The 19,695-nt window shown below is 40.6% G+C and overlaps 1 protein-coding gene across 1 annotated transcript in view; it reads left to right on the top strand.

Annotated features, from left to right (window-relative positions):
- Positions 1–446: 446 nt before the first annotated feature.
- The window catches only part of DCDC2 (doublecortin domain containing 2), a 220,107-nt gene continuing 200,858 nt past the window's right edge, over positions 447–19,695 (top strand). Inside the window, exons 1-2 of the mRNA XM_003416442.4 lie at positions 447–739; positions 4,669–4,723. Coding sequence (XP_003416490.1) covers positions 447–739; positions 4,669–4,723 — 348 coding nt within the window. The remainder of the gene's footprint in view (positions 740–4,668; positions 4,724–19,695) is intronic.

Below are 19,695 nucleotides of genomic sequence, written 5' to 3'. Positions count from 1 at the left end.
AAGGAGAGAAAAGACAAAAGTAACAAGTATGAAGTTAGAGATTGGGCTTCATCATATTTATAATTCGTACCCCACCTCCCTCCCCCCACCGCCCCCGCCCTATCTCGGTCTGCGTGTTAAAAGCCCCTCACGTGGCTCTTGTCCTGAAGTGGTACACCTTATTCTGCCCGTAGCATGTGTAACAGGTGCCGTACGCGTATCGTGAGCGCTGATTGGTTGTGCAGACTAAGGTGAAATACTCGAACATCTACTGTGAGCCCTGCAGTCTGCAGGGTCTCAGCGGGCTGGCCTCCAGGGCACGGCGGTTACTTCTCTCTTACCTTTGGGTTTGTCTCTTGCCCGTTAGTTTCAGGACTCGATCCCGCGCCGTGTGTGCGGTGAGGCAGTTGGGACAACAGAGGTGCCACCCCTGGAGCAGCGAGCCGCCGCGGCGTCCCGCGGGGAAGATGAACAGCACCAGCGCCAGGTCCAACCACCTGTCTCAGCCGGTAGTGAAGAGCGTGCTGGTGTACCGCAACGGGGACCCCTTCTTCGCAGGGCGCCGCGTCGTCATCCATGAGAAGAAGGTGTCTAGTTTTGACGTCTTCCTGAAGGAGGTGACGGGAGGCGTTCAGGCGCCCTTTGGGGCCGTCAGGAACATCTACACCCCGCGGTCCGGCCACCGCATCCGGAAGCTAGACCAGATTCAGAGCGGGGGCAACTACGTGGCCGGGGGCCTGGAAGCCTTCAAGAAACTCAAGTGAGTTCCTCTGCCCCCCACCTTCCACCACATCAGGGTGCATTAAGGTGTTTGATGAGAAACGAATGACACCCTCCCCTCAACACACACCCTCTCAGTGCTCTCAAAGCCTGGGTTGCAGTTGGGCGTAGAGGTTGAAAGTGAACGGGGAAGAATTTCGCTCGGCTAGCAGTAGGAACAGACTTAAAATTTGTGTGTAAACAGCAGGGATCTTAAAAAAAAAAAAAAAGTATTCTTGCAAGAGACACTTTGAAAGAACACCCGATGCTTTAAGCATGTTGTGTTCTGCTTTGGTTTTTCCACTTTTTCCCCCTTTATTTTGAAGTTATCTTTTTTAATTCAAGCAAAGATTTCTTAAAAATCACTCTTACTGAGAGTATTAGCTAATATATCATCACAAGAGGAGAAAGGTTCCCTGCATTTTTTCCTCACTGTTTAAATTCTTTCACCTTTCATTCCAAGTAGAACTGACCACACCCCACTTTTCTGTGCCTTCTCCCAGGCCTGCATGTTTTTGTAATTAGTATAGCACTTGGAAAAGTTGATGGCGCTTACTGTACTTGTCTACGTGTCTGTCTCTGGGTACCTGTTAGACCCTCAAGCACAAGGGTGGCTTATTGGTGTGTATCCCCAGTTCTTGGTAGTGGGCTCACTCATAGTCCATGCTCAGTGAATTAGCAAACTGCACTTGGGTCTGTGGAGTAAACAAAGATGAAAAGGACATAAATCCCTATCCTAAGGAGCTTACAATCTAACAGGAGAGAGAATACACAAACATCAATCATTTTAATGCCAAGTACCAAAAACCAAATGCCAAGTAGAAAGGAATAAATGCAGTTAGAAAAATAGGTAAAGTTGCAGGAGAGTTGAGAGAGAGCATTTCTGATAGCGGTGGGCATTAAAGGACAGGTTGAACTTTATATTCCGTATTTTTTTCACGGCTTTATTGAGATGTATTTCACATACCATAAAATTCACCGATTTTAGTATATTCACAGGGTTGTGGAACTATCAGCACAATCTAATTTTGGAATGCTTTCAGCATCCCAGAAAGAATTCTGTACTCATTTGCAGTCATAATTCTATTTCCTCCCACCCCCAGCTCTAGGCAACCACTGATCTATTTCTGCCTCTATAGATTTGTCTCTTCTGGACGTTTCACATAAATGGAATCCTACGATATGCAGTCTTTTGGGCTGGCTTTTTTTTTTTCACTTAGCACAGTGTTTTCAAGATTCACCTGCGTTGTAGCATGATCAGTACTCCATTCTTTTTATTGGCAAGTGATGTTCCATGGTATGGATATACCACATTTTGTTTATCCACTCATCATTTGATGAATGGGTGTGTTGTTTCACTTTTTGGCCATTATCAGTAATGAATGCTGCTCTGAACATTCATGTGCAAGTTTTTGTGTGGAAGTATGTTTTCATTCCTCTTGGGTAGATACTTAGCAGTGGCATTACGGAATATATGATAACTGCATATTCCATAGTTTTTTTAATATAATATTTTATTATATTACATTTAGCTTGGGCATCAGAATAGCAAAATATAGCCTGACCATAAACTGTATGTTTATGAATTCTATTTTTAGCCATATGGAATTATTTTTCCAAATACCACTCAAGTTGTCTAAACTCATCCTTCCTTTCCTACCTTTGGTTAAATTGAGTTCTGAATGTTCGGCCTTTTGTTATACCAGACATTCTTTTTATGGGAGACAAGGGATACATTTGGGTTTATTTTTCCTTTCCCTGAAGCCTCCCCTTAAGTGTGCCTTGTCTACCTTGGTTAGAAAAGAACTAAATGAAACTTGTGCCCTTTAAAAAACTTAAAAGTTAAAGTCAGAAGCCTGGAGACTGAGTTGTTTATTAGCTCTGTATCATTGGGCAAGTCACTTGACTCAGCTAATCAGTTTCCTACTGGAAAAGAAATATAATCACTCCTACCTGAGAAGCTTGTTGTGAGAAGCAAATGCTATGGACTCCAGTGTGTTTTGTAAATATTAACATATCATCTATAAGGCATCTTTATGTACAGTTGCTTTCATTCCGTACTTTATTTTTCATTGAATACTTTCCAAGTTAAACCATTTTCATGGCAATGGAAATCTGGCCCAGAATCTAGTAACAACTGAAAATTTGTAGAAGCACTTTGGTAATTTATATTTTCCTTTTTTTATTTGTCATCACCAACTCAAAAGATAAAGACGGATACACTTCCAAACCAAATAGAAAGTGCACTTCAATCTTAACTTTCAGTGTATGTGAGAACTCACTCTTCTTAGGTACAAGAGATTTGCAGGTTTGCTTTTGCTTTTCACAACAAACTGAGCTTGTTATAATGGTCTGTGGTTGTCAGCTTTCTATGCTGACAGATGAATAGCTTAATTTATTTGTGTTAAAGTAGTAATGTCTATGCTTATAATGATAGAAGCCAAGGGAATTTAAAGGCCGAATATATTTGAAGCTTAGCACTTGTAAGTTTATATAACAAATGAATCAACTAGCAGAATAAAAGAAAGTCCAAAAGGTATTGAGAGCAATGTGTGTGCTTTCATTGAGACCTTAAATGATGTCAGGGAAGATAACAAGAGTGGAAAAAACACTTTTTCAAATGAAAATGATAAACCTCCAGCTTGAGTTTTTTCACCCAGATTTTTCTAATATTTTTGAAACCATAAATACACTTCAGGCAGCTCTGAAACCTTTATTTTATAGCATAGAATTCTAGAGATTGTTATTTTCTCCAAAAGTTCTCCTATGCATTTTTGGAAGTTCACTTTATTATATTAATCTTGTCTCTGAGGTCACTTTCCGGCACATGGCAGTTAGAATGTTTTGGTATTAGGTCAGAAATCAGTCCCCGCAGATTCATAGAGATTGCTAAGACAGAGGGAGTATTTGCACTGCCTCCTGTAAATACTGTTTGTGTGGGGAAAATGAGTACTTTCCAAAGCTATCGATTTAGCTTGAGCATTCTACCCAAAAAAGCAAACAACAATAAAACCACACTTTAAAGCCAAAAGGAAAAATTAATTCTAATATAAACTTTTTTTTTTTTTTTGGCAACCCAGCAATTCCAGTAGTTGAGGTAAAGGATTATATAATGTATGGATATACATATTTTAAAATTAATTGCTATATTTATATTTATCTATTAAAATGTTTATTTCACACCTTTTTTTTTTTATGTGTGAAGCAGTGAAGCACAGTGCAAGGGACCATATAAAACTAGAACCAGATCACAGTGATGAACTTAAAACTTGAAGTTGACAAAGGCATAAAATAGAAAGTTTTCAGATTCTGCTTATGTCACAGCTAAAGAGTCAGCACTAGTTAATGTCTGTAACAAACAGTAATGGAGTAGTAGGGGTCTCCAGAGCTTAACTAGTCTACCCATCTGTTTCTTAGCTGAACCGGTACCTAAACCAGCCCACATGACTGAGCATTTCTGCATCATTAAAGTGATCTCATAGGGGAAAAGATTTCCCAGCCTTTTCCAGTTATTACTCTCAAGCATTTCTCCCTTCATTTTATTAGAACTAAAGTGTGTGATTAATGGTACTGTTAAGCAGCTTGACATACATGTAAACCACTCTTTATGTTAAATTTATATAAGAATCAGAAAAATAGTACGTATACTGTGTAGCTAACTATTATGGGGGGAAAATGTTCCCCCCTAATAGAAGTATGTATTTCTAAGACTTCAATTCACTTGGTGTTTAGAATAGACATGTGTCAGCTCTGGTTGGCGATGCTGAAAGCAGTTCTTACTACCATAATTGCTTTTAATTAGTAGCTATTGATTTTTACTCTTGGTTTAAGTATTTCCTATGATGTGCTTTACTTTTTAATAATTTGAAAAAAAGAAATTTATATAACTGGCTCAAAAGCTGTATAAACAACATTTTTTTTTCCTTCCAGTTACTTGGACATAGGAGAAACCAAGAAAAGACCAATGGAAGTTGTTAACACAGAGGTAATGCAAATAGTATTTTCAAGGCTCAGATAAGTAACAGTGCCAATTTTGTGTCTCTTATGGTGTGTCTTAGAAGTTTGGACACTGTTCTAATCATAAGACTCGAGTTTTCTAGTTTATATAAAAAACCAGTTGCTGTTGAGTGGATTTCTTTTAAGGTGCCCCTGGGTAGATTTGAAATGCCAACTTTTTGGTTAGTAGTTGAATGCTTAACCGTTCAAGCTACTGAGAGACTTGCATGTGTGTCAGAGTAGAACTGTGTTCTACAGGATTTTCAGTGGCTGGTTTTTCCAAAGCAGATTGCCAGGCCTTTCTTCTAAGGCGTCTCTGGGTAGACTGGAACCTCCAACCTTTTGGTTAGCAGCTGAGCACGTTAACTGTTTGCACCACCCAGGGACTCCTAATTTATATAAATGGATTATATATATATACACACACACGTATATACGTACATATATATTTATATAAACTAAGGAGCTCCTGAAAATCCCATCAGCGTTTCAGAAGCTATGTGCAGTGTGGTATTCTGAATATCTACTTCACAAGACTTACTTTCAAGGGAAATAAGGAGCCCTGGTGGCATAGTGGCTGCTAACCGCCTCATACAGACCCTATGGGGCAGAGTAGAACTGCCCCACAGGGTTTCCAAGGAGCAGCTGGTGGATTCGAACTGCCAACCTCTTAGTTAGCAGCCAAGTTCTTAACCACTGCGCCACCAGGGCTCCTTATTTCCCTTGGAAATAAGTCTTGTGAAATAGATATTCGGGATACCACATCTCACATAGCTTTTGAAACCCTGGTGGAATTTTCAGGTATTCTGTAGGACATATTCCTTATTGTGTGGATGATGAAACAGATGAAAAACAAAGCTAAATGTCCCAGTGAGACAGAGGGAAAATTCTAGTTAGACACAGACCGGGACTTTATTTACTAGCCCAGATTGCCACGCTCTCCAGTTTGATCCCTCAGGCTAGTGCTTCCAGTGGGTGTGCTCTGTCAGTAAAGACATGGCCAACAGAAATGTAGCCTTTTCGTTTGTTGTGCGCATCCCAGAGAGACCCTCCTCAACTCTCACCACTTTCACTCACATCATGTTTATGCCCAACAGGACCTAATAGGTCCCTCTACAAAAAACCGTGCAAGAAAAATTTCTAATTGTGGGGTATTGAAGAATGTGAGGTTAAATCCATTATTCAAATTATTTGTGGGAAGAGGTCCTACCTGAGACATTGTTTAAAAATAATTAATTTTCTTCTTTTTCATACCAATAGCCAATTAGCTTTTAATAGTAACACATGACACCTCAAACAAATTACGTTTAAATGATAAGTCTAATACGAATGGAATAATGTTTTGATAGAGAGTATGCGCCTCATGTTTTTTTGTAAACAAACGGAACCCTGGACTATGTGATTTACATCCATAAAAATAATTAATATCCTTGTTTGTATTTTTGACTTTCAATGTCTGTCAAATTGGTTGTTTACCAAAGTGATGGACTTAATAACATTGGACAAAGATATAAATCTTTTCGGTTGTGTTTATATGTTAGCTTAAGTAGTTAAGGAAACCCTGGTGGTGTAGTGGTTAAGTGCTACGGCTGCTAACCAAAGGGTCAGCAGTTCAAATCCACCAGGCACTCATTGGAAACTCTATGGGGCAGTTCTACTCTGTCCTATAGTGTCGCTATGAGTCGGAATCCACTCAACGGCACTGGGTTTGGTTTTTTTTTTTTTTTTTAAGTCGTTGAAAAGAACAGATTAGTGAATTAGTAACAAAGGGCTGATTGGTGAATTCGTTCTGGATATAACTCTGTTTGAAGGAAATACAACTGGTTGACATAGGCTACCTTGTGTGAAATTGGTGACTGGATTTTTGCAATAGCATTTGAAATGTGTGAATTCCTAAAAAATGTGAGCCCAGTAAATAGATTTATTCTGGATCCTAGTGTCTTTGATGAAGATACTGTGTATGGCAGGGTGCAACAGGTGGGCAGTACATTTACCCAACACACTGTTTTTCCTTAGGAGATTATCTTTAACATTGGAAGCATTCACAAGGATGCTAATTAATTTAATTTGCTAATTGTTCTTCCACTTTGGGGATAGTAACCATTGTCTTCTCTTTATTCTGGACCTACGCAGGAACCACACAGACAAGGCTCTCACTTATGCATACACATCTGACATGTGAAAAACTCACCTCTAATCTCCCAGTGGAGCCCTGGTGGTGCAGTGGTTAAGAGCTGTGGTGAGCTACAGCTGCTAACCAAAAGGTTGGCAATTCAAATCCACCGGCCGCTCCTGGAAAACCCTATAGGGTAGTTCTACTCTACCCTATAGGGAGCTGTGAGTCGAAATCCACTAAACAGCAACAGGTTTATTATTGACAGGCATACTTTGGTGTATGACATCGCAGAATTAATTTTAAAGTGGATTTAGAATATGAATACACAGAAGTGGAGGGTTTAGAGTTTTCAAGAAGGAAGCTTCAGAGCAATAAAGTTTTAGTGTGCTAAAAACCATTTATTCAAAGATGTGTCCATATAAAGGTTGAGTAAAATTACTTATTCACTAAAACTGGGAACATTTCCCTCAAATCTGAGGCAATTTCATTCTGTTTGAATTTTCAGTGATGGGACTTTGTAATAAAAGCCACCACACCAGTATACATGACTCATTTTCCTAATTACTCAAAGCATATTAATCCATTATCCCCAATACATTTTACTCTAGAAAGATCTTTATGGTTTGATGGGGTCATGCAGAATGTGTAGCATTGGGTCCTGGCCACTGTGGCTAGGCTTTCATACGTGCTGGGAAATCCCACCCGTGACCACTGGGAGTTAGAGTCATTCCTTCGCTTCTCCCAGAGCATCCTCACCTAAATCCATGGTACAAACTGGTTGCTCCTTTGTTGTTGTTAGTTGTCGTGGAGTTGGCTCCAGCTCATGGTGACCCCATGTACAACAGAACGAAATGTTGTCCAGCCCTGTGCCATCTTCACGATTGTTGGTATGCCCCAGTCCATTGTTACAGCCACTGTGTATTTTGAGTTCCTTCCAATCTAGGGGGCTCATGTTCCATCACTATATCAGACAATATTCTGTTGTGATCCACAGGATTTTCACTGGCTTATTTTCAGAAGTAGATCTCCAGGACTTTCTTTTTAGTCTGTCTTAGCCTGGAAGCTCTGCTGAAACCTGTTCACCATGGGTGACCCTACTGGAATTTGAGATACCAGTGGCATAGCTTCCAGCATCATAGCAACACACAGCCACCATGGTATGACAAACTGACAGGCGGGGGGAAGGTGTTGCACTTTAGACAATCAATAATTCAGACTGGATGGCAATCCAATTTCTGACCACAAGTCACAGCAGCTAAAATATGCACGTCACCTTGACATTTGACATTCTCTTGTGGCTTACGTCACTGCTTTTATGTTTCATGAAGCCCCTCTTTGAAGAGACATTGGAAGAATAGCCAGTCCTGTTCCTTTCCTCTTCTCCTGCCCTGTGATCAGGACAGAGAAAGGCAGTATTATAATACGCCTCTCCCACCAACCCAAAAGAAGCACGCGATCTTACTTGGCTGCCACTTCAGGTGGCAGAAGGAAAGGAGGGGAAGAAAAATAAAAAGGAGAGAGAAAAAGAGGAGGGAATAAGGAGAATGAAAGATTCACTGTAGTGATTTGCACTTACTTCAAAGTAGGAGGCAGCATTGCCAGCTCAGAGCAGTCTTCACCTTGCCTCGTTATGTGCAAGTCCTGGTTTCATTAATGTCTAGATAAAGAGAGGGGACAGTGGTAGTCAAGTGGTAGAATTCTTGCTTTCCATACAGGAGACCTGGGTTTGATTCCCGACGAATCCATCTCATGCATAGCCGCCACACAACAGTCAGTGGAAGCTTGTGTGTTGCTATGATGCTGAACAGGTTTCAATGGACGGCAGGCACAGGGCCGGGCCGTGTTTTGTTCCAGCGTGCCTATGAGTCACTTGAGGGCAGCTAACAACAAACAAGATAAAGGGAGCTTCTAGGCTTCCCTCATGTTCTTGCCTCTCCTCTTCAGTCACTTTGTATAGTTACAGTTTTATCTTTCTTGCCATTTTCCCCGCATCAGTGGTGGTTTTAATTAAGATGGTTTCCTCAAGTTCTGACCCTGACTCCCTATTTATGACTTCCCAGTCTTTCATGTAGTATCCTTGGTGGTGCAATAATTACGTGCTCAGCTGCTGACTGAAAGGTCGGCAATTTGAATCCACCTCAGGAGGAAAGACCGGGTGATCCGTTGCATTGAGATTACAGCCTAGGAAAACCTGTGTGATAGTTCTACTCTGTCCTGTAGGGTTGCTATGAGTTGGAATTGACTTGAGGGCACACAACAACAGTAGTCTTTCTTTGGTTCCTCCTCTCCCTCTTCTTGGCCCAGTTTCAGATCTCATTCTAGGCTTCCATGTTTCAAACCGACTTACAGGTTCTTTATTCGTTAACTGAAGCAGTCACGGGAGTCTTCTGTCTTTAGGCCTCAGGTAGTGAAGGCCTCTGAGTCTGAATGTGCGATGCCCTTCCTCTCCCTTGCCAGCCCACACTTCTTGTAGTGGATGGGATTACTGCTTCCTTTCTTCTTGCTTTTCTGCCTTACCTGTTCTGCTTCCACATGACTGAACACCTCAACTGTGTGGTACCCCGGGCAGAGTGCTTGGGAGCAAAAATGAACAAGTCGCACACCTCCAGGAATTTGTGCTGTCCTTGTTGCAGTCAAGTTGAGTTGGCTTTGACTCATGGCCACTCTGTGTGTAACAGAACACAACGTTGACCTGTCTTGAGCCATCTTCATGATTGTTGGTATCTTTGAATTCATTGTTGGGGCTATTGTATCTGTCAAGCCATCTCACTGAGGGTTTCCCTCACTTTTGCTGACCAGGAATTTATAGTCTTGCTAAAAAGACAGATGTATGAACATCTGAAGTGCTACATAATAAGTGATTCAATTTAATAGCTATAGTTTGCAAGAGGTGTTTATTTCAAGTGCTTCTTACTTTGTCACATTTCAACGAGCCATTTGCGGATCCTTCAAAGGAAAGCTCCCTTCTGCTTTGGTGTAGAGTTGAACTTCCTACCCCTGCTCATGTCTCATCTGTGTGGTGAGTCCTCCAAATAATGACGTTCTTAAATAGTTATTTAAATCTGTTTTATTGTGTAAGGGTGCTTGGTACACATTGTACATAGAGGAGAAGTGCAGAAAGCTTGGCTGTGGCCCACTTATGATGTGCTGGGAACGTTGCTAGGCACGAGGCATACAGTGAATACTTCATAGCTCTTACTCTTTAGGAGTTTAGAGTCTGAAGGAGGAGGCAGAGAAGTAAGCCAACCATTATTATCCAGTGGCATAGGTACCAGGCTAGAGGAAGGCTCAGAGATCTGGGGAAGTGTGGATGCTAGGGGATTAGGGTAGTAGGTCAGCCAGTCTGAAATTGTTTTAAATACAGTAACCAAAAAAAAAAAAAAAAAAATCCCAAACCTATTGCTGTTGAGTTGATTCTGACTCATAGCGACCCTATAGAACAGAGTAGAACTGCCGCATAGAGTTTCCAAGGAGCACCTGGTGGATTCCAGCTGCCGATCTTTTGGTTAGCAGCCATAGCCCTTAACCACTATGCCTCTGGGTTTCCAAATATAATAGAAACCTTTATTTTTTACCTGTTCTTCTCACTTTAAGCTTTTGAAAATGTGCTTTCTACAACTTGCAATCCATTTTTTTTTTTTTAGATATTTCTTGAGGAAATCAGTTTTCACAGGTGTCTCCTGCCAGCATTTTTTAAAATTATTAAGTGAAAGTTTACAAATCAAGTCGGTCTCTCATACAAAAACTTATATACACCTTGCTATACACACCTAGTTGCCCTCCCTCTAATGAGACAGCATACTCCTTCCCTCTACTTTCTACTTTCGTATCCCTTCAGCCAGCTTCTGACCCCCTCTGCCCTCTCATCTCCTGTCCAGATCGGAGCTGCCCACATAGTCTCATGTGTCTACTCGATCCAAGGAGCTCACTCTTCACCAGTATCATTTTCTATCCCATAGTCCAGTCCAACCCCTGTCTGAAGAGTTGGCTTTGGGAATGGTTCCTGTCTTGGACTAATAGAAGGTCTGGGACCATGACCTCCGGGGTCCTTCTAGTCTCAGTCAGACCATTAAGTCTGGTCTTTTTATGGGAATTTGAGATCTGCATCCCACTGCTTTCCAGCTCCCTCAGGGGTTCTCTGTTGTGTTCCCTGTCAGGGTAGTGATCTGTTGTAGCCGGGCACCATCTATAGTTCTTCTGGTCTCAGGCTGATGTAGTCTCTGGTTTATGTGGCCCTTTCTGTCTCTTGAGCTCATAATTACCTTGCGTCTTTGGTGTTCTTCCTTATCCTTTGCTCCAAGTGGGTTGAGACCGATTGATGCATCTTAGGTGGCCACTTGTTAGCATTTAAGACTCCAGACTCCACTCTCCAAAGTGGGATGCAGAATGTTTTCTTAATAGATTTTATTATGCCAAATGACTTAGATGTCCCCTGCCAGCTTGTTTGACATCTGCTTCAGTTCTTTTCTTTTCTATTAAGGAGCATGGCTTATTCCAGTGTCTCAGTCACATCCTATCCTAAATCACATTTCTCAGTGTTTAGCCAACTCTCCATATTTCCATCTATCTACTTTATGTGGATTGTTCTGACATTGTCAGCCAATTTGTGGTTTTCATTTTACAAATAAAATACAATTCTTATCCTTCAAACCTATATTTTCATGGACTATTTAGAATAGTGGTCCTTGCAGATATGCAGACTCTGTGCCACATTTGCAATTTTTAATAACCAAAAGGAAACCCTGGTGGAATAGTGGTTAAGAGCTACAGCTGCTGACCAAAAGGTCAGCGGTTTGAATCCACGAGGTGCACCTTGGAAACCCTATGGGGCAGTTCGACTCTGTTCCGTAGGGTCACTATGAGTCAGAATTGACTCAACAGCAACAGATGTAATAACCAAAAAAGCTGCGTGAATTGTATGGAATATGAAAAGTTGCAGTGGGAAGAACGTGGGCTTAGGAGTTGCCACTATTATATATTAATTAATTTGGACTTATTTAATAAATACCAAGAACAAACTCAACAAGCCTAGTTTCCTCTTGCTATTTCAGCCTCACCATTTAAGGTTCAGTGTAATCCATAGGCAATTAGCATGATGTAATAAACTATTGCCTAAAAAAATATACTATTGCAATAAAGAAGATTGAAGAAGTATTGTATTACTCAATACATGTATCTGTGAAAGTCAAACCTGCCTCTGGCAGAAAGGATGAAAATTTACTTAATTAATCAACCATTAATCAGGCTGGAAGGACAGACACAGGCAAAGCCAACGGCAGAAAAACAAAAACAAACTTATTGCAGTCAATTAGAATTCATTGTGACCCCATGTGTTACAGAATAGAACAGTTTCATAGGGTTTTCTTGCCTGGTATCTTTGCAGCAGCACATCACCAGGCCTTTCTACTGTGGCACCTCTGGGGCTTCAAACTGCCAACCTTTAGGTAATAATAATAAAAAAAAAAAATAGCTGATGGCAAATTGCTTGCTCCACACCGACCTAAACCAGCTGCATAGTTAACAGTAAACATTTTTCTCCCAGGGTTACGCAGCAGGTATAAATGCCATAAGGGCTCCTTCTTAGAGTAATTCCTGCTTTCTTACCACTGACATCCCCAGACCTGCTTTGTGATTGCTCGATTATCACTTTATAACAATCCCCAGTTAATTCCCGTGTCTCCTAATTCCACTTAAAAAATTGCATGTAAGAACTCCCGAGACCATTACCCTGAGATACTCTTTAAACCTTAAACTGAAATTATCCCTTGAGGTCACCTTTTAGCTAAATAACAGTTTGATTCATAAAATAACGAATATCATCCATGAGTATTGAGCTCCTTTAAGAAATCATCTATATGAGACCAAATGGTAAAAAATTACTCTAAAGCAAAGATAAGAAGGTAAGGGGGCAGGGAAACTAGAGTACTGGAAATGGTACAACTAGAATGGAATGAAAGAGAATGATGACACATTGTGAAACATGTAAGCAATATCACTGGATAATTTGTGTAGAAATTGCTAAATGGGGATCTAAACTACTGTGTAAACTTTCACTGAAAACACAATTAAAAACAAAACAAAAAAAAGCAACCAGCCTAGAACTGACCCCTGCTTCCCTTAGATCCTCCTCAGAACCCTCCAGTGACAACCTGAACCTTACAAAAGGTACTTATCTCCTCTCTCTCTTCCAGTGTCATTCTGTGGTCTCTCCAAGTGCCTGCCCGTCCTTGCTATGCCAAGCCATTAACTCTGATTTTGTCAGACTTACAGGCTTGTCCCTGGTGGTTTTCACCTTCATCAGAATTGCTATTAGATTGTAAGCCTACAGGCAGCCTGTTAATTCTGCACAGAAGCTAGCATTAGTTGACTGGTAATAATTTGAATTCTCTATAGTTTTGAATGTTTCTTATTAGTCAGTTAAGGTAGAAGAAATTTGCCTATGCATACCTGATTTTTTTGCATTTTATATATGGGTGAGATGTCTCAAATTACTTAAAAGTCTTCATAAACCAGTTGCTGTTGAGTCAACTCCAACTCATAGAGACCCCACGTATGTCAGAGTAGAACTCTGTTCCACAGGGTTTTCAGTGGCTAACTTTTTGGAAGTAGGTTGCCAGGCCTTTCTTCCAAGGCACCTCTAGATGGGAAGTCTTCATAGCCACTACCTATTTAGATTTTGTTTCAGGGATTAAAATCAGTTGTGGTCGAATCTTTGTGAGATACATGTGTTGTCTGTCTAGTATAATTTGGAGCTGTAGTAAATGAATGCTGTTCATTCAACAAAGATTTATTGTTGCCTGCTATGTGCCAGGCATTGTGCTTGTCAGCAGGGCACCAAACAAACATGAGCCCTGTCTTTGTGGAATTTACTAATCCTTAGCCTTCCTTGCCTGGTGTACCTCAAATTTTAACTCTCCAACTTTGGTCTTTGTTGCAGACATTGATGTAAGACAGATTTCTTTGGTTCAAGAACTATATTTTGGGGGCTTGATAAGCAGCTTTTGAACTTTATTATTGATAATAGGTCAGAGGAATAATGGTGCTGATTCACCAGGACTGGTAAACATCTAATTCCTGGAACATTAGTTCCTCTTTCCTGGAGTTATAAATACCTACACTACTAATTGTAACATGAATAACAGCCGGAGTTGTTCTGATCAGGCTAAGATTGGTTTGAACCTCCGTTCCATAGCCTTTGGAATGCCCACCGTTCCTCCCAAGATTTCTGTGAGTTCTTGTGGGGGTTATTATCCCATGCTCACCTCTTCTTCTGAGCTTCTGTTTCCAAAATATTGTTGAATTTATAGATTGACTGTCTCATTGTCCCCTTGAAAGTTGTTTCTGTTTAAGACCCCGTCTTGGTCTCCTAGTGCTGCTGTAACAGAAATACCTCAAGTAAAAAAAAAAAAAATAGCTGGCTTTAAAGAACAGAAATTTATTATCTCACAGTTCTGGAGGCTAGAAGTTCAAATCAGAGTCTCAGCCATGTTGATTCCTTCCCTATTGGTAGCCCTGGGCCTTCTTTGGTTCCTTGGCTTATGGAGGAGCCTCAGATGGTGTCTGTCTTCCCCAGTTTGTGCTTGTCTCTCTGTCTAATCTCCTCGTTTTATAACTCAGAAGGGATTAGGTTTAGGACACATTTTACCCTGGTGTGGCCTCCTTAACATGACAAAGAAACTCCTGTTTTAAAATAGGATTGGGTTCACAGGTATAGGTGTTAGGCTTCCAACATGTGTCTTTGGGAGCACACTTCAATTCAAAACACACCCCATCAACCCAGAGATGAAATCTTTTCATTGATGTACACACAAACACCCCCCACACACAACTTTGTGTTTGGTTTGTAGAGTTGTAGTAGGCTACATAGAAGTGCTAACAACTCAAAACTTAACATCAGACTTCCTCATTCCTAAAAATACCTTGGTTTTATAGGCCAAGTATGTACTCTAGCCTTTGACCTTGCTTATTGACCTCCTTTCTCTTCTCTCCCTCCTTGTTATTTTTTCTGCTGTATCCCCATCCCAAGTTCCTATTGATTTCTAAAACAGAACAGTTTAGAGCTTTATTTTGTTTCGCTGTGTCTTGCTAATCTGTGTTCTCAGGGTCAGTAGTAAAGGTAATTTCCATCCCCGTCTCCATATTTGTATTAAAAAAAAAAAAAATCAAGGGTCTGTTTTGGGTTTCTCCTTTATTTTCCTTCCTCACCTGCCAGTGGTGGTGCCAGTCAGAAGGGAAGTGACAAAAGGAGAGACAGGAGAAGATCAGCTCACCGTATTCTAAGTAGCACATGAATAAGTGTGCTATCTATAGTCTGGAGAAGTGCTTGCTGCCTTAAAAAGAAATCTGTGGATTAAAATCTGAAGTAAGACCCCAATGAATGTCTTCCAGAGGGTGAAAGCCTCTCTGATGGATGAGCCATCACGCTGAATCCTTTTGAACACACTGCCTCATTTTAGGTTTTCATTAAGGAGAATGTGGATGAGCTGGGTTTCTTAGCAGGATTGAGAACTGTAGGAATACCATAAAGAGATGCAGTGAAAGGAAGAGAGTTTTTAAAACGTGGGAGCTCTGCCCCTGTTTGAAAAGTTTGTGTGAACCTGGGCTGTACGTCAGGTTGGTTACTCAGGTGAATGTTCTTAAAGTTTTGAATATCATTATTAAAACTTCAGGTTTCAGTTTAATAATTAGGCATAATCTCTAATGAAACATACTAGGAGGTTTGCTACTTAAAGGCTTTTGGTTGGGAATGGGATTCTAGACATTAAATCGAGTATAATTATTAACCTTGCAGAAGGAAGGCATGGGGTTATGTGGTTTAACTCAGTAATCTTTAGCTTGGGAATTCTGGGTTCAAAGGGACACCAGAACATAGTGAAGCTTCTAAATATTTCTTTATTTCACTTGGGGAAAGCTTTCCAGGTTATGCTTCTCATGTTTATCGAAGAATCAAAGAAAATAAAACTCACTTTGTAAATTCTCCCAACAATAATCGAAGCCCCCTTTCTTGATTTTTTTTTTATTTCTGCACCTTACCCCCCACTGCTCTAATATAACTGCTAAGTAAGAAACATTTTTTTAAGCACAGCCAGTTCCCGTCAGTGACCATGGTGATTACAGGGTGTGTATGACCTTGCCAAGGCACTATGGAGATCAAGTTTTCTACTAAGGAACAACTGTCTGTATTTCATTTTTCTTTCACATTTTCTCGTTTTGACTTTTGTTTTGTTTTGTGTGTGTGTGTGTGTGTGTGAGTGAGTGAGAATGAGAAAGAGAGGAATTATATCAACCGGGAAAATATTGGTCTAATGAAAATTGTTTGTTAATAATACTGTAATCAGCTGTAATTGAAAGCAAAAAGTTGGTGATCTTAGTTCGGCCATTAACACGTATCATGGCATTTGTTCCAAATATCTCACATTCTCTTTTTGGCATTTAGACATGATTCTAGGAGACTGAATGTCTTTTAAATTGGCAAGAATGTGAATTACAGTATATATACCTACCTACCCACTGCTATGGAGTCGATTCTGGCTCATTGCAACCCCATAGGGTTTCCAAGGCTGTAAATCTCTGTGGAAGCAGATTGTCACCTCTTTCTCCCACAGAGCAGTTGGTGGGCTTCCTTAGGGCATATAATAAATAAGTTGTTCTAATCAAAGACAAGGAGCCCTGGTGGCGCAGTGGTTAAAGAAATCAACTGCTAGCCAAAAGGCTGGCTGTTTGAAAACCTGGAGGAAGATGTGGTGGTCTGCTTCCATAACGATTACAGCCTTGGAAATCCTGTGGGGGCAGTTCTACTCTGTCTTATTGGGTCACTGTGAGTTGGAATTGACTTGACAGCAATGGATCGGTTGGTTGATATAATAAAATAGTTAAATTAGTAACTAAATGTGCATATTTTAAAATACCTTTTAATTCAAGTATCAAACTATTCTCGCTAAAAAAAAAAAAATTAAGTTTCTACTAAATTAATGTCCTTTTGGCAACTACAAGAAAAACACCTATTGAACAGGAATGAGCTTCTTGTTACGCTGCATGAGGTTCAGAAATAGATAAGATGAAATTTTAGGAATATATACTAGGACTTAATATTCTGCCAAGGTATACCAAGCTATTGGTTGATTTGTTGTCATTAGTTGCCATTGAGTTGATTCCGACTATACTTAAGAACTGCTAGAAAACCAATACTTAGATTCACATTTTAAGATAATTGTTGTTGTTAAGCGCAGTCAAGTTGATTCTGACTCATAGTGGCCTCATGTGACGGAGTAGAACTACCCCACAGGATTTGCTTGGCTGTAATCTTTACAGAACCAGGCCATAGGTCTTTCTCTGTGAAGCCACTGGGTGGGTTCGAACTGCCAATCTTTTGTTACCAGCCAAGCACAAATTGTTTGTGTCAAATTGTTAGAATGAACTTACTGAGTTTTCTGGTGAAGTCAGAGGAGCTGATCAGGACGGATGTGTGATTATTTCTGTATGGTAAGAATAATGGGAAAATAAGACTAAATACATAGCAAAGAACATCCAAAGAAGACAAATTTTGCCCAGCCGTTTATTGAATACTGCTCATGTACAGTTTCACAATCGGTCAAGAATATTTGTTGAGAACTTGCTGAATGACAGGCAGTGGGCTAGATTCTAGCTCTACAGATATAAAGAGACACTTACCATGCGCAATTCAGAAATTTCAACAAGGTAATTGTTGTTGTAGGACTCTGGAAAGTTTTACAAAGTAAGATGCATGAAAAGAATAAAGATTGGAAAATAATAGCAGAGGTGTGATGGTTAAGGCTATGTGTCAACTGGTGGGGCCATGATTCTCAGTGGTTTGGCAGTTAGATGTGGTTTGGCAGTTAGATATAGTTTGGCTGTCATGTGATGTTGTGATCACTTCCATGATGAGATCTGATATAATGTAATCACCTCCATGATGAGACCTACTGTGAATAGCCAGTCAGTTGAAAGGGAGTTTCCTTGGGTGTATGTTTTGGATCGAATATAAGTGGACACCCTGGTAGGGCTTGTGGACTTTTGCTTGCTCTGGATCCTGTAGCTGGCTCCTATTTGTCTGATCTCTGGTTCTTGGGGCTTGAGCTAGCAGCTTACCTGTGATCTTGCCTACCATCTTGGGATTTGTCGATCTTCACAGCCTGTGAGCAACAGCCCTGCTGTCTGACCTGGTGGTCTTGAGTTCACCAGCCCCTGTGGCTACATGCATCAGGAGAAGACTCCATCATGACCCATGGACTTGGGACATTCCAGCCTCTATAGCCACATGAGCCATTTCCTTGATACATAAAACGTATTTATATGCCTTACTGGTTTTGCTTCTCTGAAGAACCCAGCCTAAGACAAGAGGTTATTAATCCAAGGGAAGAAAATGATTTAGACCCAATTAATAATTGACTTCAGTGCTTACAGAGAATACGGTGACCAGCTCTTCTCCATCATAGCTGGACACCAAAAAGAAGGAAACAAAATTCAGCTATGGTGTGAAGGTTGGAGAATTTAGGTCAGATGGAAAGAAAGTTTTTTTTTTTTTTTTTAATTGGTGAAGATTACTGAACACTTATTGAGAGAGAATATCAGATCTCCTTATAACTATTTTTTAGTATATTCACAGAGTTGTACAACCATCCTGAAAAAAGAAAAAAAAGAACCTACTGTCATTGAGTTGATTCCGACTCATAGGGACCCTGTAGGACAAAGTAGAATTGCCCCATAGGGTTTCCAATGCTGTAAATCTTTATGCAAGCTGATTGCCACACCTTTCTCCCTTGGAATAGCTTGTGGGTTTGAACCACCAACCTTTCAGTTAGCAGCCAAGCACTTTAACCACTGCACCACCAGGGCTCCTGCGTACAACCGTTACCGGAATCAATTTTAGAACACCTTTTAATTATTTCAGTCTCTGGGTCACACAAATGGTGAAGCTTTCTGCTGGAGTCCACCCAGAGCTGCCTTGGAAGAAAGGCCTGGCCATCTACTTTTGAGAAAGCAGCCATTGAAAACACTGTGGAGCACAGTTTTATTCTGACACACATGGGGTTGCCATGAGTCAGTCAACTTGACAACTCTTTTTTTTTTTTTTGACTATTAAAAAAAATGCATGAAGCAGATGCATTCTTTTGACTTGCGTATGTCTGTTATATGCCAGGGTGGCAGAGGTGACCTGAGATTGAGTTAAATTTCAAAATGCCCTCTAACCCAAGGTCTTGTGAGTCAGAGTGTGTCAGAGCCTTCCTGGGAAGTGTGGAAGGACCACTGCACAGGTTGTCACAGCCCTTCATGGAGGAGGCTGTGTGTGTGGGAACATTGCTGGAGTGACTGGCAGCCATCCATGTTGGTACCTTCCATCACGATTTCTCAGGTGTCAGAGAGCTTTTCAATATAAACAAGCATGTGGCACTGTGATTTGTGGGCACTTTCAGTCGGGATGGATACCCTCGTGATGTAATGGTTAAGTGCTATGGCTGCTAACCAAAAGGTCAGCAGTTTGAATCTACCAGGCGCTCTTTGATAAGCCTACTGGGCAGTTCTACCCTGTCCTGTAGGGTCACTATGAGTCAGAATCAACTCAATGGCAATGGGTTTGTTTGTTTCAGTCAGGATAAACAATAATAATAATAAATCAACACAATTTGAAGCAACCCCATGAAAGTAAAAGGTTTGGCCAGCCATTCCTATTTTGGAGTACAGTTGTGTATTTAGACCTGAAAGTAGCATGGCACCCTGAACAGATATAGCAATCATCCAAAGAGATGTTTCAAGTGTTTTCCACACTTTGTCTGTCAGGAAAAGAGAACTCAAGCGAGTGATGTGTTAATTAAAAGAACAAGGGA

Source organism: Loxodonta africana, chromosome 1 (genome assembly GCF_030014295.1).
Source record: "Loxodonta africana isolate mLoxAfr1 chromosome 1, mLoxAfr1.hap2, whole genome shotgun sequence".
NCBI classification, from domain to species: domain Eukaryota; kingdom Metazoa; phylum Chordata; class Mammalia; order Proboscidea; family Elephantidae; genus Loxodonta; species Loxodonta africana.
This window is presented reverse-complemented; position numbering and strand designations above follow the sequence as displayed.